Here is a 12,279-nt window from a genome sequence, read left to right as displayed (position 1 = left end):
CTCCACCACAAAGTGCTGTGAGGCAGGACTTTTGTTTTTGCAGCAAGCAAAGCTTCACTGAAGAGACACAGATTTTAAAGCACTGCTAAGGAGCTCTCCTGAAGCCTGGCTCAAAAGAAAGCCATCGCCCGTGGCTGTTCAGGTGGAAGCCCAGGAAGGTGAGGATGCTTTTCTTTAGGAATGGCTTCCTTGGCCCTTGCCAGATCTTTGCTGTTACCTAGCAATGTTTAACGTTTGCTGGGCAGGCTTTCCTATAAATTGTTATTGGTTCTATTAACTATATTCGAGTCTCTGGGAAATTCAAATTAGAACTGAGACACTCTGCTATACTGATCTGATGAGAGTATTCCCATGGAATCACAAATGCCTTAGGGGAGAAGAGGGATAATGGAATCTCATCAGACAAAGCCTTTGAGTATGCACAGGAAAGAGAGAGGGAGGATGTGGGACATCCTCTCCCATACTGTATGAAGGCAATTCCCTTTGGATTGGGAAGGGCTCCTGTAAGTACCTTGGGAGCTTTGCTAGGGGAAAGTCAGGAGGCCACATGAATACCATCCACAGACAGCAGCACAGGAGAGATGTCCCCACCTGCTCTGTCCTGCTCTCAATCAGTAGGCACACAGCAGGGTGGGTGTCATACCGTGGCTGGGTGCTGCTAGCCCCAACGGCCAGCTGTCCAGAGACCTTCCCATGGGTGCCTGCATATTGCATCATGAATGCTGACCCACCCTCTGCCCAGCAGCAAGGGCTTGGGAAAAGCAATTCACACTCAGACGCTCTGCAGCAAGCTGGGGGTCCTGTAACCCCATGCCTGGCCTCTGGCAGCTTCCTAGGTCTTGTCAGCTCTCTCATGCCCTGTTGCTGGCCACAAGCACTGATACTCTGGGTGTGCTTATCAACCTGTCTTTAGGTCTGAGGTCTATAAAACAGTAACTCCACTGGTCCACATGCAGGCAGGCAACACCTGCTGGGTTAATCTCTGTCTGGACTTGTGTTCCGGGTTGTTGTATTTAGCACCACACCGAATGCTGGCCTCAGGTGACCAGAACAGCCCAGCAGGCATCTCTGAGGTGGCTATCTGGGTACTTCTAGAGCATGCAAAATCAGACTGGCTTGGTAGCCTTCAAGCAGGGTTGCTGTGACTTCCACTCCCTGCAGGACCGTGTGGAAGGAGCAGTGGTGTTTGCAGCAAGCAGTGGGCCAGCTGCTTAGCTCGGACTCTCCCATGCAGTTTAACAAGAGAACAGAAAACCATCCTGGAGTAAGAAAGTGAGGATGTAAATGTGCCTCTTGTAGTCCTTGTCTAACGAGCTGCTAAATGTGTCATTACTCCTGAGCTATAAAAAACAGGTGGCCAGGCTGCTCTGCTTGGCTGGGTTTGTGTGCTTGCAGCTGCTGCTTAGAGTCACCTGTGTCTGGTTCTGTCAGGTAACTGCAGCTTCCAAGTGTCTTCAGCCTGCATGGCTCTGCAAATAACGATGTCAAGTTGTCAGAGACCACAGCCCCCAGAACTGCAGCACTGCCTTTTCTCAGGCTCTTCATCTTTATCCACCGTTATTAAATCTGTACAGACCTGGCATGTGCTTCACATTGATGAAAACTTGAATTATAAATGAACTCATGCAGCTGGGAAGAAATCATCTCATCAAAGTGTCACAGCTGCGCTACTGAAATGACGGAATCTGAACGTCTCCCAAACAAGACCAGATCAGGGAGAGCTGCTCAGAAGCCCTTGGAGCACATACTAATGTGGAGAGCTTCTGCGGCTCAGCCTTTCTTCAGCTGGTCCTTTCTCTTGCCCTGGAATCCACACAGCTGGCTTTGAGTCCTCCTTTGGGACACACACACCTCCCTCCACCCACAGCATCTCTGCTCATCTCTATGTACCAGGGTGACTCATTTACCCAAATTTGCTTTCTAGCTCAAGATGAGAACTTACTGTGCTCTTTTCCACTGCTCACTGGATTCTGACTCCTGTCTCGTGGTCTCTCACCTGCCTTGCTCTGAGAGGAGCAAGCTACACAGTGGGCAGCAAGCTTGCCTGTGGCAAGGCAGCAAAGCCTGCAGCAGTGTGAAGGAACTCCGTTTTCTTCTGTCTATACAGAGAAGAGAGGAAGGGGTTGAGGGAGACAGGCTGGGGTTAGTGGATTGATTGCTCATACTGAGTCCACGGATCACAGCTCATCACTCTCCCCCTCTGCTACAGAGCGAGGAAGCAACTTGGCTGCCTGCTGTGTTTCAGTGGCAGCTGCCACCACTGATCTCTGTAACAGTTTAACCAAAGACCTGCACATCTGACTTGGCTGTCACTGTAACCCTCTGCATCACCAGGACAGACTTCTTGTTAGTGCCGTGCTTGTATTTTTTGTAGAGAGAGCAAAGGGCAGGGGCCAAAGGACTGAAGCTGTGGTCCCAGCTGTCAGGGTGGATTTTACCAGGTCTGACCCTCAGTACAGTGCTGCTGCTACACTCTCATTGCCTGGAACTGGGACTACCAGCCCAGCACCTGCACATGCTGGCCAGGGTGACACAGTGACAGCTGCACTTGGCCTGGCACCTTCTGCTCTCTTGGTCTCAGAGGCATTCAGCTGTTGATTGCACAAGGAGGTGACATTAACATGTCCAGTCCCAAGGGCAAAGCACATCAGGGCTCCTGCACACCTGAGTGTAGATATAGTGTCAGGTGGGAGAATGGGGAAGAAACATGTGGAGGGATGGAGGGATGGATGGAAGGATAGAAGGATGGGGGGATGGAGGGTGGGCTGGTCAGACTGTTGCTTTATGCCAGTCTGGCAGCATGTCCATTGCAATCCTGCTTCTCTCTTTCCCTCCCTGCTGGGTCCCACATCATCATTGCCACCCTGCAGCAATTCAAATGCTTAAGGAACTTGTTCCCACCAGCCTCAGCAGAGGCTCCCAGGGAAAACACTGGGCACAGATGGTGCAAACCTGTCAGGGCTGGTGACATGTTTCTGAGCTGCTCTACAAGCTCTGCAGCTGCCTGGGAAGAGGCTGGTTTATGCTGGAGAGCAGCAGGCAAAGGTCATGTTTTGTGTCTGGTGCACTGTGCATATCCCTGCACCTCTGAGCCAACAGCAAGCCAACATGACTCTCAGTTATGAGTCTCTTGGAAAGGGATTGGGGTGCTTCCCTCAAATAATAGCAGCAGAACTGGAGAAAGGTGTCATGGCACAAGCACATACAGAGAGCCTGGCAGTTCCCAGTTTGTCTTTCTCTGCTAAAAGGCAATGCCAGGAATCCCTGACATTTATGCATTTGGGGTAGAAGCAAAGGACTTGTGCAAACAGAGAAGCAGAGGTGCAGAAGAAGTGACCAGGCATACAGCTGGATGTGTCAGATGGATGGTCCCTCCAACCTGGCACCCTGCCCTTGATAGCATCCAAGGCTGAGGCAGTGAACACAAACTCCTCTTTGCTGCCTCAGTCTTCTAGCCTGAATTTACAAGAATTGGAGAAGAAATTTCATTTCCTACACTTTATGCCTCCTGCTGTAAAAAAAAAAAAAAACAAAAAAAAAAAGGTTTATATTGCTTCATGTTTTTCATGAGAAAATACCTTACACAGCTCAGCAGAAGGCAGCCTTACCCCTGGAGATTCATACTGAGCTCATAGAGCAAGAAATAAATAACCTGGGCAGGAAGCCAGCTTGCTTAGCTGCTTCATCCTCCAGCAGCCTGCAGCATGCTCTGCCTCTCTCACAGGCAGCAGCTCTGCTTGCCTTCATCTCTAGACTGTCTGGGGGCTTCTTCCTTTGCCAGTCAACAAGCCTTGCAAAGGAGCACTCCCTCTCTCCCCCAGCTTGTCAGCCTCTCTGAAATGAAGATGCTTTCACACAGGCTTTGTTGATACAGCAGGAAGCAGCGTTTAAAGTATCTGTGACACTTGCTAGGGTACTGCACCAGTACCGCTTAGTTCAGGGTCCAAAACCTTTGCAGTGGAGCAACTGAGTGGTTTCTGCCAGTGACACTGAGTACCCTATCAGTGCAAATCTCATCTGCCTCACTTAGCTCCAAAAATACTATTGCCAAGCTTCTGAGAGATTTTCTCTGTGTTTCATATCTGTGGGCAGTGTTGAGCCAAGGGGACACAATAGCTGTAGACTTTGGGGTCTCACTGCAGCACCAACAGCTCTGCACCCAGTGACGTCACGATTGCTAGAAACTGTGAACAGCTCTTATCCACAGCCAGAAATCCCTGATTTGTGCTGACAGACCACGCCACATCATCATGAGATTGGTGTGAGTGCAAGGGCATCACAGACTGGCTCCGGCTGGAAGGGAGCTCAGAGCTCATCTCCTCCAATCTCCCCACCATGCCCAGGGACAACTCTCAGCCACACTCAGCTGCTCAGGGCCTCCTCCAGCCTGGCCCAGAACACCCCCAGCAAGGAGGCAGCCACAGCCTCCCTGGGCAGCCTGGGCCAGGCTCTCAGCACCCTCACACTCAACAGCTTCTTGCTCAGCTCCACTCTCCCCCTGCTCTGCCTCAGCTCCAAACCATTGCCCTTGGCTTGCCTGCAGCCCCCCTCAGCACAAGTCCCTCTGCAGCCTTCCTGCAGGATGCCCTCAGCTCTTGGCAGCAGCTCTGAGCTGCCCCTGGAGCCTCCTCTTTTCCCGGCTGCACCCCCCAGCTCCCTCAGCCTGTGCTCACAGCAGAGCTGCTCCAGCCCTGGCAGCATCTTTGTGGCCTCTGGACTCACTCCAGCAGCTCTGTGTCCTTCTTCTGCTGGGGACAGCAGCACTGGAGGCAGGACTGGAGGTGAGGTCAAGGGACACAATCCCCTCTCTTGCCCTGTTGCCCACACTCCTCTGGCTGCAAGTCAGCACACAGCTGCCCTCTGGGCTGCATGAGGGCACTGCTTGCTCCAGCACCCAGCACCCCCAAGTCTGGATCCCTGCCAGATTATTACAATTATTACAAATCATTATCCGAGATGTCTCTGTCTATCATTGTCCTGAATAATGGGGAGTTAACTGTATTTCATCTATTCGGGACATTAAGTTTGACTAAAGCATATTTTAGAGAGGCTTTTCATTTAGATTTCTCTTGTTCTGATTAGTTCATTCTAGTTAATCTTTATGATAGAAGACAAGTAAGTGTTAATTTTCATAATACAGAATTATGATTACAATAGACGTAATTCAAAGTACTTCTGAATGCTGCTGGACCTCTGAGGAAATAAGAGAGCTTGGAACTCCAGTGAATCCAGTGCACCACACAGCTTGGTGTCATCAGCAAACTTGCTGAGGGTACACTTGATGCCACTGCCTAAGTCACTGTTACCCAGCACTGGAGGCAGCGGAGATCCCCAAGAACTCCTCTTGCCCCCTGCACACTGAGGTGGATTTTCCCATCCCTGGTGTGATGTGTCCATCCGAGGTCAGTAGTGGTAGTGTGATGGATTAGCCACTGCCAGTGTGCCATGGCAATATTCACCAGCCATTAGCAGAGCCATGATGTTATGTCAGGCACTCCCAGAACTCCTGACCACCTACTCCATGTTCTGCAAGTGCCACAACAGCTTCCATGGTACAACAGACCAGAAGTCATTACCCCTTGCCCCTGCCTCCTGTTAATGACCTGCGGAGTAGTGAGACCCAACCCTTGAGGGGAAGAAACTGTTTTTAAAGAACCACTCAGGACTAAGTATTTCCTCATGTTTATTTTGCAACTGTCTTTCTCTAGAAGGTATTAAAATAGAAAAGGTGTCCACCTGCTGCACCGTATGAAGGAAATGCCATCAGTAACAAAATACTGCAAATATCCCAAAGCACCAACACATCCAAATGTTCCATTGGCAGAGACTCTAAGAATAGATTTCTTGCATTTTGACAGTAAAGTGCAATTGAATCCACTCAGATGAAGGAATGGGCATTTCAATGGCATGGTCACCACCACTCTGAGGTTACAAACCATTTTGTTACCTTCCTCAGCCAGGCAACAACTCGTTTTGCAGGGAGCGAAACACTGGAGTTGCATGCAGCTGACCATAACCTAAACAGCAGTTTCGTAGCAAGCAGTGAGCAACAGATGCAGTCAGCTCGTGAAGAAAACAAAACACTAAGAAGCAATGGGAACAGAAATGAGATTACTGAAGAGTTAAGCAACAACTGGCTGTGGCAAAACCTTGTGTAAGCTGTTAAAGGCCAGAGGAGTGTGTACCAAAGTCTCCTGCAGCCTTGCCTATGACAAGGGAATTGTTGCAGTTACCATAGTGCTGCCTTAGGAGTACACCTGTTTAGTGGTGCTTTTTAATCTGCCCTTCTGATTCCTAGGAATGATTGCAAAGACACTATGAGCAAAGACAGCAGCACAGTATGGCCTAAGGCTTCATCAGCAATCTCATCTCTGGAAGTCAGCAGACAAAACAAGATAATCTATGGCAGAGCCCATTTGTAGCAAAAAATAATCCCAGTAGAGAAATTATTTTAAAGTTTTAGACCTCATTAGGAGTGAAAAATTCAGTGTATGAAAGATGCCATCAGCCTCCTTTGAAGTGTCCATCAGTCTAATGCACACATTTACAGCAGTGAGTACAAGGAACTCTCCTTAGCTTCACATAGCACTTCCTCAGGTTTCTGAGACAGCAGACACAGCACTCCCATGCTGCAATCAGCCATGGCTAATCCTCCTGACTTCTGCTGTTGGAGTAAATTCCTTGTGAGTTTAAGCATATTGCACATCCCAGAAGTTGTTCATACACTGACTACTGAGCAGCCTTTCCAGGAGCCAGCAACAGCTCATCACACCTCAACTGTCACACTCCTTCTGCAACTTGACTGCAAGCTGCTCCCAACAAAGCTGCAAAGCACAGCAGGTAAAGCCGGGTCTGCTCACTACTACCTCATTAGTACCTTTGGAATCAGACAGGGCTATCTTCCTGGTCCCCATGGCTGTAGGGTAGTTGGCAGGAAGTATTTACAGGAACTTTGCATACAGCAAAAGCACAAAGAGAAAGAACTGAAACAATGAAAGCACAGCAGTGAGCCTGAAGTACCAAACTTACCAACAACAAGCATCTTCCTTTCTATGGGGGTGTGTGTAATTAGGTACAAAATATAATTAATATCTGCCTGTACTAGAGAATCTCTGTAAATTTCCCTGTCTGAACAGGTTAACCTTTGGAATACACAAAGCTGACTGCTTGCACCTCTACCAGAACAATTCAGAGTGCAGGGAGGAACAGGCTGAGATGCAGTTAAATACTGTGTTTAAAGCGGTTGATTAGAGGGAAAAGACCTAAGTGGTTGTAAGTTCTGTGGCATTTGGTTTCCTCCTCCCATCTGTTGAGTCGTACAGTGAAAATGCATCCTAGCTTTACCATCTTCCTCGTGCCCTGCTCCAGGTGTCACCCCTCAGCAGCTTCCCTTGCAGGTCACTCATTGCTTCATGTTTGGTTTCAGCAAAGCGCGTCCTTGTTCTCGTCTTGGGCAGTCACTCTCACCTGGGCAGCTCCAGATTCCCAGCAGAGCACTGCAATCTTTCCCGCTCTAACCAACCATGGCAGGCAGCACATCCAGTGCACAGCAGCTCTTTTTAGCTTCTCTGGACATAGGCCAGGTAGAAGCAGAAGGCAACAACAGTAACTGACAGCAATGACAGCACAAGTGACAGCTGCTGGAACCAGAGGCAGCGGTCAATCTGCTCCTGAAGTCTTTTGTTAATCTGCAGCAAATGAGTTATCTGAAAAGAGAAATGGTTTCATTAAACCAGTTGCTGAAGTACTTGCTGAGTTAGAGCTGCTCAGCCAATAAGCACACGAAAAACAAGAACAACAACAGACTGCAGAAGAAAGAGGAGGAACCCCAACATGTCTCTTGGCAATACCTCTCCTACCACCACACGCTTCAGGACCCCGCTCCATTAAAAGGGCTTCGGCTCTTCAGTTATGCAACAGCCCACACTGCTCACAGCAAGCAGGCGACTTCTTCACACCAGGAAGCAAGAGATACCAGTGTGGCTCAGTGACAGCCCAGACGTGTAGCATACGCAGGAGGAATAAGCAAGCTGCACTCAGAGCAGTGTTTTATTAAACCACTGCTGCTCCACAAAGGGATCGAACCAGAGCCACGGCTTCAGCTGCTTTCAACTGCTCAGCTTTATAAATGGGCAAAAGTACAAAGCACCAGGGGGCTTTCATACGTGTTCTTCTTGTCTCTGTCACCTTCTGTAACTGTGTTCCAACCCCAGCACTCTTACCTGCATGTGTAAATCTTCATTGGGTTTGGCTGGAATATTAAATGTGCTCTCCTTGAATGTCAGAGAAGAAGGCTTACTACTTTCAACCACGTGACACCTAAGCCTGTGGAAAAGGAAGAACAAGCACCAAAAATCATCAGTTCAATGTAACGTTGTATAATTAATAGCAACTAGTCCATCTAATAGTTATTAGAGGCACTTTCTTATCTGTTTTGATTAATGATCCAAATGACTCCTGCAGTCAGTCTGAAAAGGCTTCCTCAAGCCCACCCATTCCACTCTGACAGCTTTTGCTGCAGAACTACCTGCATGCTCACTTAGAACAGATCTCCATCATGTCAGACTCAGAACTCAGTGCATCCTCTACCAGCCAGCCAAATGCCACTGGGGATGCAACAATTTATTGAACAACACAATCTGAAGGTTTTCCTTGCACTCTAACCCTCAACCACAATACTTTTCATAATGTCTGCCCGTTCCACTTGAAAACACAGGATCAGAATTTCCAACCACGGTTTAAGGTAGTGGAATCCTCCATAAATTACAAACACAGCAGAAGCTCCTTTACAATGCATTTAAGTGTCAGAGTGGATTTATTTGCAAAAGAAATAGTTAAATTGAAGCTATGACATCATTTTTGTTTTGGGAAGAGAAACACAAAAGACTTCTGAAGAGACAGAACAAAAAAGAGATAAACAGACGTAATAAAACCTAGGCAGACTCCTCAGATCAGGTACTTGCACACAGGTACAAAAGATAATCCTATTCCCCACTACTTTTAATCTAGGTGTAATAAAAAAACCAGGTCAGTTTTGTATCCAGCAGCAGTCTGTGCGCAGCATGCCTGGCAAGTGATGAATTTCACTCTATTGTTTCAGGCTGAGGCTTAAAACACTTCTGAAAGGAAGTTTAAGGGCACTCATGTGGCACAGATTTTGTTAGGAAAGTGCAGATATGCATTTGATGTAAAGATAGAGCAAGACTCAGGCATCAGTTTTCAAAAATCAAGAGCAGTGTGGCCAGCAGGGCAAGGGAGGGGATTCTGCCCTTTTACTCTGCTCCCCTCAGACCGCACCTGGAGCCCTGAGTGCAGTTCTGGAGCCCCCAACACAAGCAGGACATGGAACTGTTTGAGCCAGTGCAGAGGGGGCCACCAAGATGCTGAGGGGGCTGCAGCAGCTCTGCTCTGAGGACAGGCTGAGAGAGCTGGGGCTCTGCAGCCTGGAGAAGGCTTGGAGAAGACCTTGGAGTGGCCTTCCATTATCTGAAGGGGGCTCCAGGAGGGCTGGGGAGGGATTACTGACAAGGTCTGGTAATGACAGGAGGAGGAGAAATGGGTTTGAAATGGCAGAGGGGAGATTGAATCTAAATGTTAGAAAGAAGTTCTTTGCAGTGAGGGTGGTTAGACACTGGCACAGGTTGCCCAGGGAGGTTGTGGAGCACAGAAAAAAAAATCTACTATCCATATGTGCCATCACATCCATCCCCTTCCATTGCACTTCACTCTCCATCAGCAGAGCGTGTAGAGAACACCAGGACATCTCCTGCATTAACACCATCTCTGACCAGTTAAAATGGAGACCTGAAGAACGTGCAGTAAGCACCCAGCTGGGTTTGGAGAATCCTTCACTTATGCCATGCAAGTGCTACAAATCAGCTGGATGGCAATGAGTGAAGAAACCCCTGCTCACCTATGTTCCATCACTTTGGTCCTAGGAACCTCTTTCCAAAACTGCGTCAGCTCTGGCACTCCTGCTGCAGCAGACTGGTCCATTTCTGCTGCCATGACGAGGAAACGATCCTGCAGAGAAGCTGCAAAGCCTGTCCTCAAGAAGCAAACAAAACAAGGCAGAAGTGACAATGCTGCAGAGGAGCAGTTTGTTTGCTGCAGGCCATCAGACACTGACTAGAAATCAAAGCAAGGGAGCTCACAACTCTGCCCAGTTTCCTAAACTCCAGAGTCTCATTTGAACAGGGCTAGCTTCAAGCATGTTGCCAGCCATGCACTCCCAGCAAACTCACCTGTCATAGAATCATAGAATCAGGTTGGAAGAGACCTCCAAGCTCATCCAGTCCAACCTATCACCCAGCCCTACCCAGTCAACTAGACCATGGCACCAAGTGCCTCATCCAGTCTTTTCTTGAAGACCTCAAGGGACGGTGCCTCCACCACCTCCCTGGGCAGCCCATTCCAATGGGAGACAGGGAACAGATCTATGCAGACAACCCCCTCCTTGTCTAGAGTATGAGCGAGACAGCTGCCAGAGGGTGGGCCGCAGCCAGCAGCTGCTCGTGCACAGTGAATCAGCCTGGGCACTTCACCTCTGAGAGCTTCCTGGCAGCAGCAGCCTATAAGCCAGGCAGGATGCCCGTGGTGACAGTCTCACACACGCAAGTTACTATCAGAGCAGCAGCCCATGGGTAACCCTAGTGCAGACTTCAGGTTTCCTCACCACCATGCAGAGAGACTACGATATCCAGTGATGCGCCGGGCTCACAGCTGCTGTTGCTGGGCTTCACTCTGTACTTCTCAGGAGCAGTTGTTCTCACCTACAAACAAGAATCACCAAGCAAACAGAAAAGTGAAATACCTGCACAAGGTGATTGTTCCAGAACCTCTCTCATTCTGTACGAACTGAAATCCCCCAAAGCTTCACTGTTAAACCTGTGGCAATGCAGAGTCTAGGAAGCACTTCATTCTCTAGGAGTAAGCTGACACTAGCTTTGCAGTTTTCCCCTCACAACCGCTTCTCTCTTTTCTGACAGCAGCTGGCTTTCTCCCTCATATACACATTTAAAGAGAGTCAAGACTCTCAAATGGAACACGTGTTGCAAGTTTTAATGTGGAAGCACAGAACTTCAGTTACTTATGTGCAGAGAAGACAGAAGATGTAGTGGAACAGCAAATCAGGATGCAAGCCTAAAGCAGCCATAACTGCACTTATTCCTCAGACAGTGACCTTTGCAGCTGGAGCTGCACCACTGGAGCATTCCTAACTTGTCCCTAGCCAAAGTTCCAGTGGAGGAAAAACTCAAAAGATGGCTTTTGCATTTTCAAGCCTTTGTTTTTCAGCAAGTGTTAGGCTCTACCTGAAGAACTAACCATCAGCACAGCTCTTCACCAGACAGTTCTCTGAGGACTTGCATTACTAACTTTCCCCTTTGGGGTGAGACACAACAGGCACAAATCCAGCCAGAAAGTATCACCTTTGATCTTCTTCAACATCACAAAAGAGTAAAGAATTTAAACTGAAAACTGGGTTTCAGAGGACTTCTGCCTTCTTACCCAAACAAGTCACACTTTTAGTGATGCAAAGCAGGCCATGCAAACCATACTCACCTTAAAAGCTACTATGTTTTTGGTGACATTGGTGAGAACAATCAGACATTTCTTCTCTCCACTTTCCTTGGATCCAAAATGCAGCTCTTCTGCTGGGCTAACAAGAAATCAGAGAAAAGAACAGTCAGTTTCCTTGGCTTGGCATTCCAGCACATCCTAGAGAATGCCTGACCACCCCTACAGGAAAATCCCCTCTCAGCCCTACAGCTATGGCCAACAGTAAACAGGCTTTCATCCCAAAGCTGCCAGAACAAAATGCAGACAGTTTTCAGGGAAGCTGGGAGTTGACTCATGACCACAAGTGGACCTGGCTGCCTCAACTGATTCCTGCCCTTGTCTTCTTCCATCTGTAAGAGCATGAGCATCTGCAGCAGCACAACAGCATCTGCAGTCACCTCAGAACCTCTGCCTCTTGCAGCAGCACGGGTAGGGAAGTTCTCATGCATGGTGCACTGAAGAGTGCAAGTGTGCCAGCCAGGGTTCCACCTTACACCTCTGTCCTTCAGGTAAGTGTAGGGCACACATAAGGGAAGCAGGCAGAGAGCTGCCAGTGGCACCATCTCAGCCAGCACAGCTAAATTCACTTGTGCTTATGAGTCACTCTTCCCACATTTCTGGGGACATGCACCAGAACACTTATTGTTGTCTTTAATATTCTTGTGCAATCAGAGGAGCCATGCAGAGAGTCTCTGAAACCACATCAAACCCACAGGTCAC

At 48.6% G+C, this 12,279-nt stretch overlaps 1 protein-coding gene across 3 annotated transcripts in view; it reads right to left on the bottom strand.

Moving 5' to 3' along the window:
* Positions 1-5,666: 5,666 nt before the first annotated feature.
* Positions 5,667-12,279, bottom strand: part of MOSPD2 (motile sperm domain containing 2) — a 29,816-nt gene continuing 23,203 nt past the window's right edge. For all 3 annotated transcript variants that reach the window (XM_064152129.1, XM_064152130.1, XM_064152131.1), the window contains exons 11-15: positions 11,563-11,659; positions 10,676-10,772; positions 9,914-10,043; positions 8,223-8,325; positions 5,667-7,706 (exon numbers count right to left, since the gene is read on the bottom strand). In XM_064152129.1, coding sequence (XP_064008199.1) covers positions 7,560-7,706; positions 8,223-8,325; positions 9,914-10,043; positions 10,676-10,772; positions 11,563-11,659 — 574 coding nt within the window. In that variant the 3' untranslated portion in view covers positions 5,667-7,559. The remainder of the gene's footprint in view (positions 7,707-8,222; positions 8,326-9,913; positions 10,044-10,675; positions 10,773-11,562; positions 11,660-12,279) is intronic.

Source organism: Pogoniulus pusillus, chromosome 12 (assembly GCF_015220805.1).
Source record: "Pogoniulus pusillus isolate bPogPus1 chromosome 12, bPogPus1.pri, whole genome shotgun sequence".
Taxonomy (NCBI): Eukaryota; Metazoa; Chordata; class Aves; order Piciformes; family Lybiidae; genus Pogoniulus; species Pogoniulus pusillus.
The sequence above is the reverse complement of the archived record's forward strand: the minus strand, read 5'-3'. Positions and strand labels throughout refer to the sequence as shown.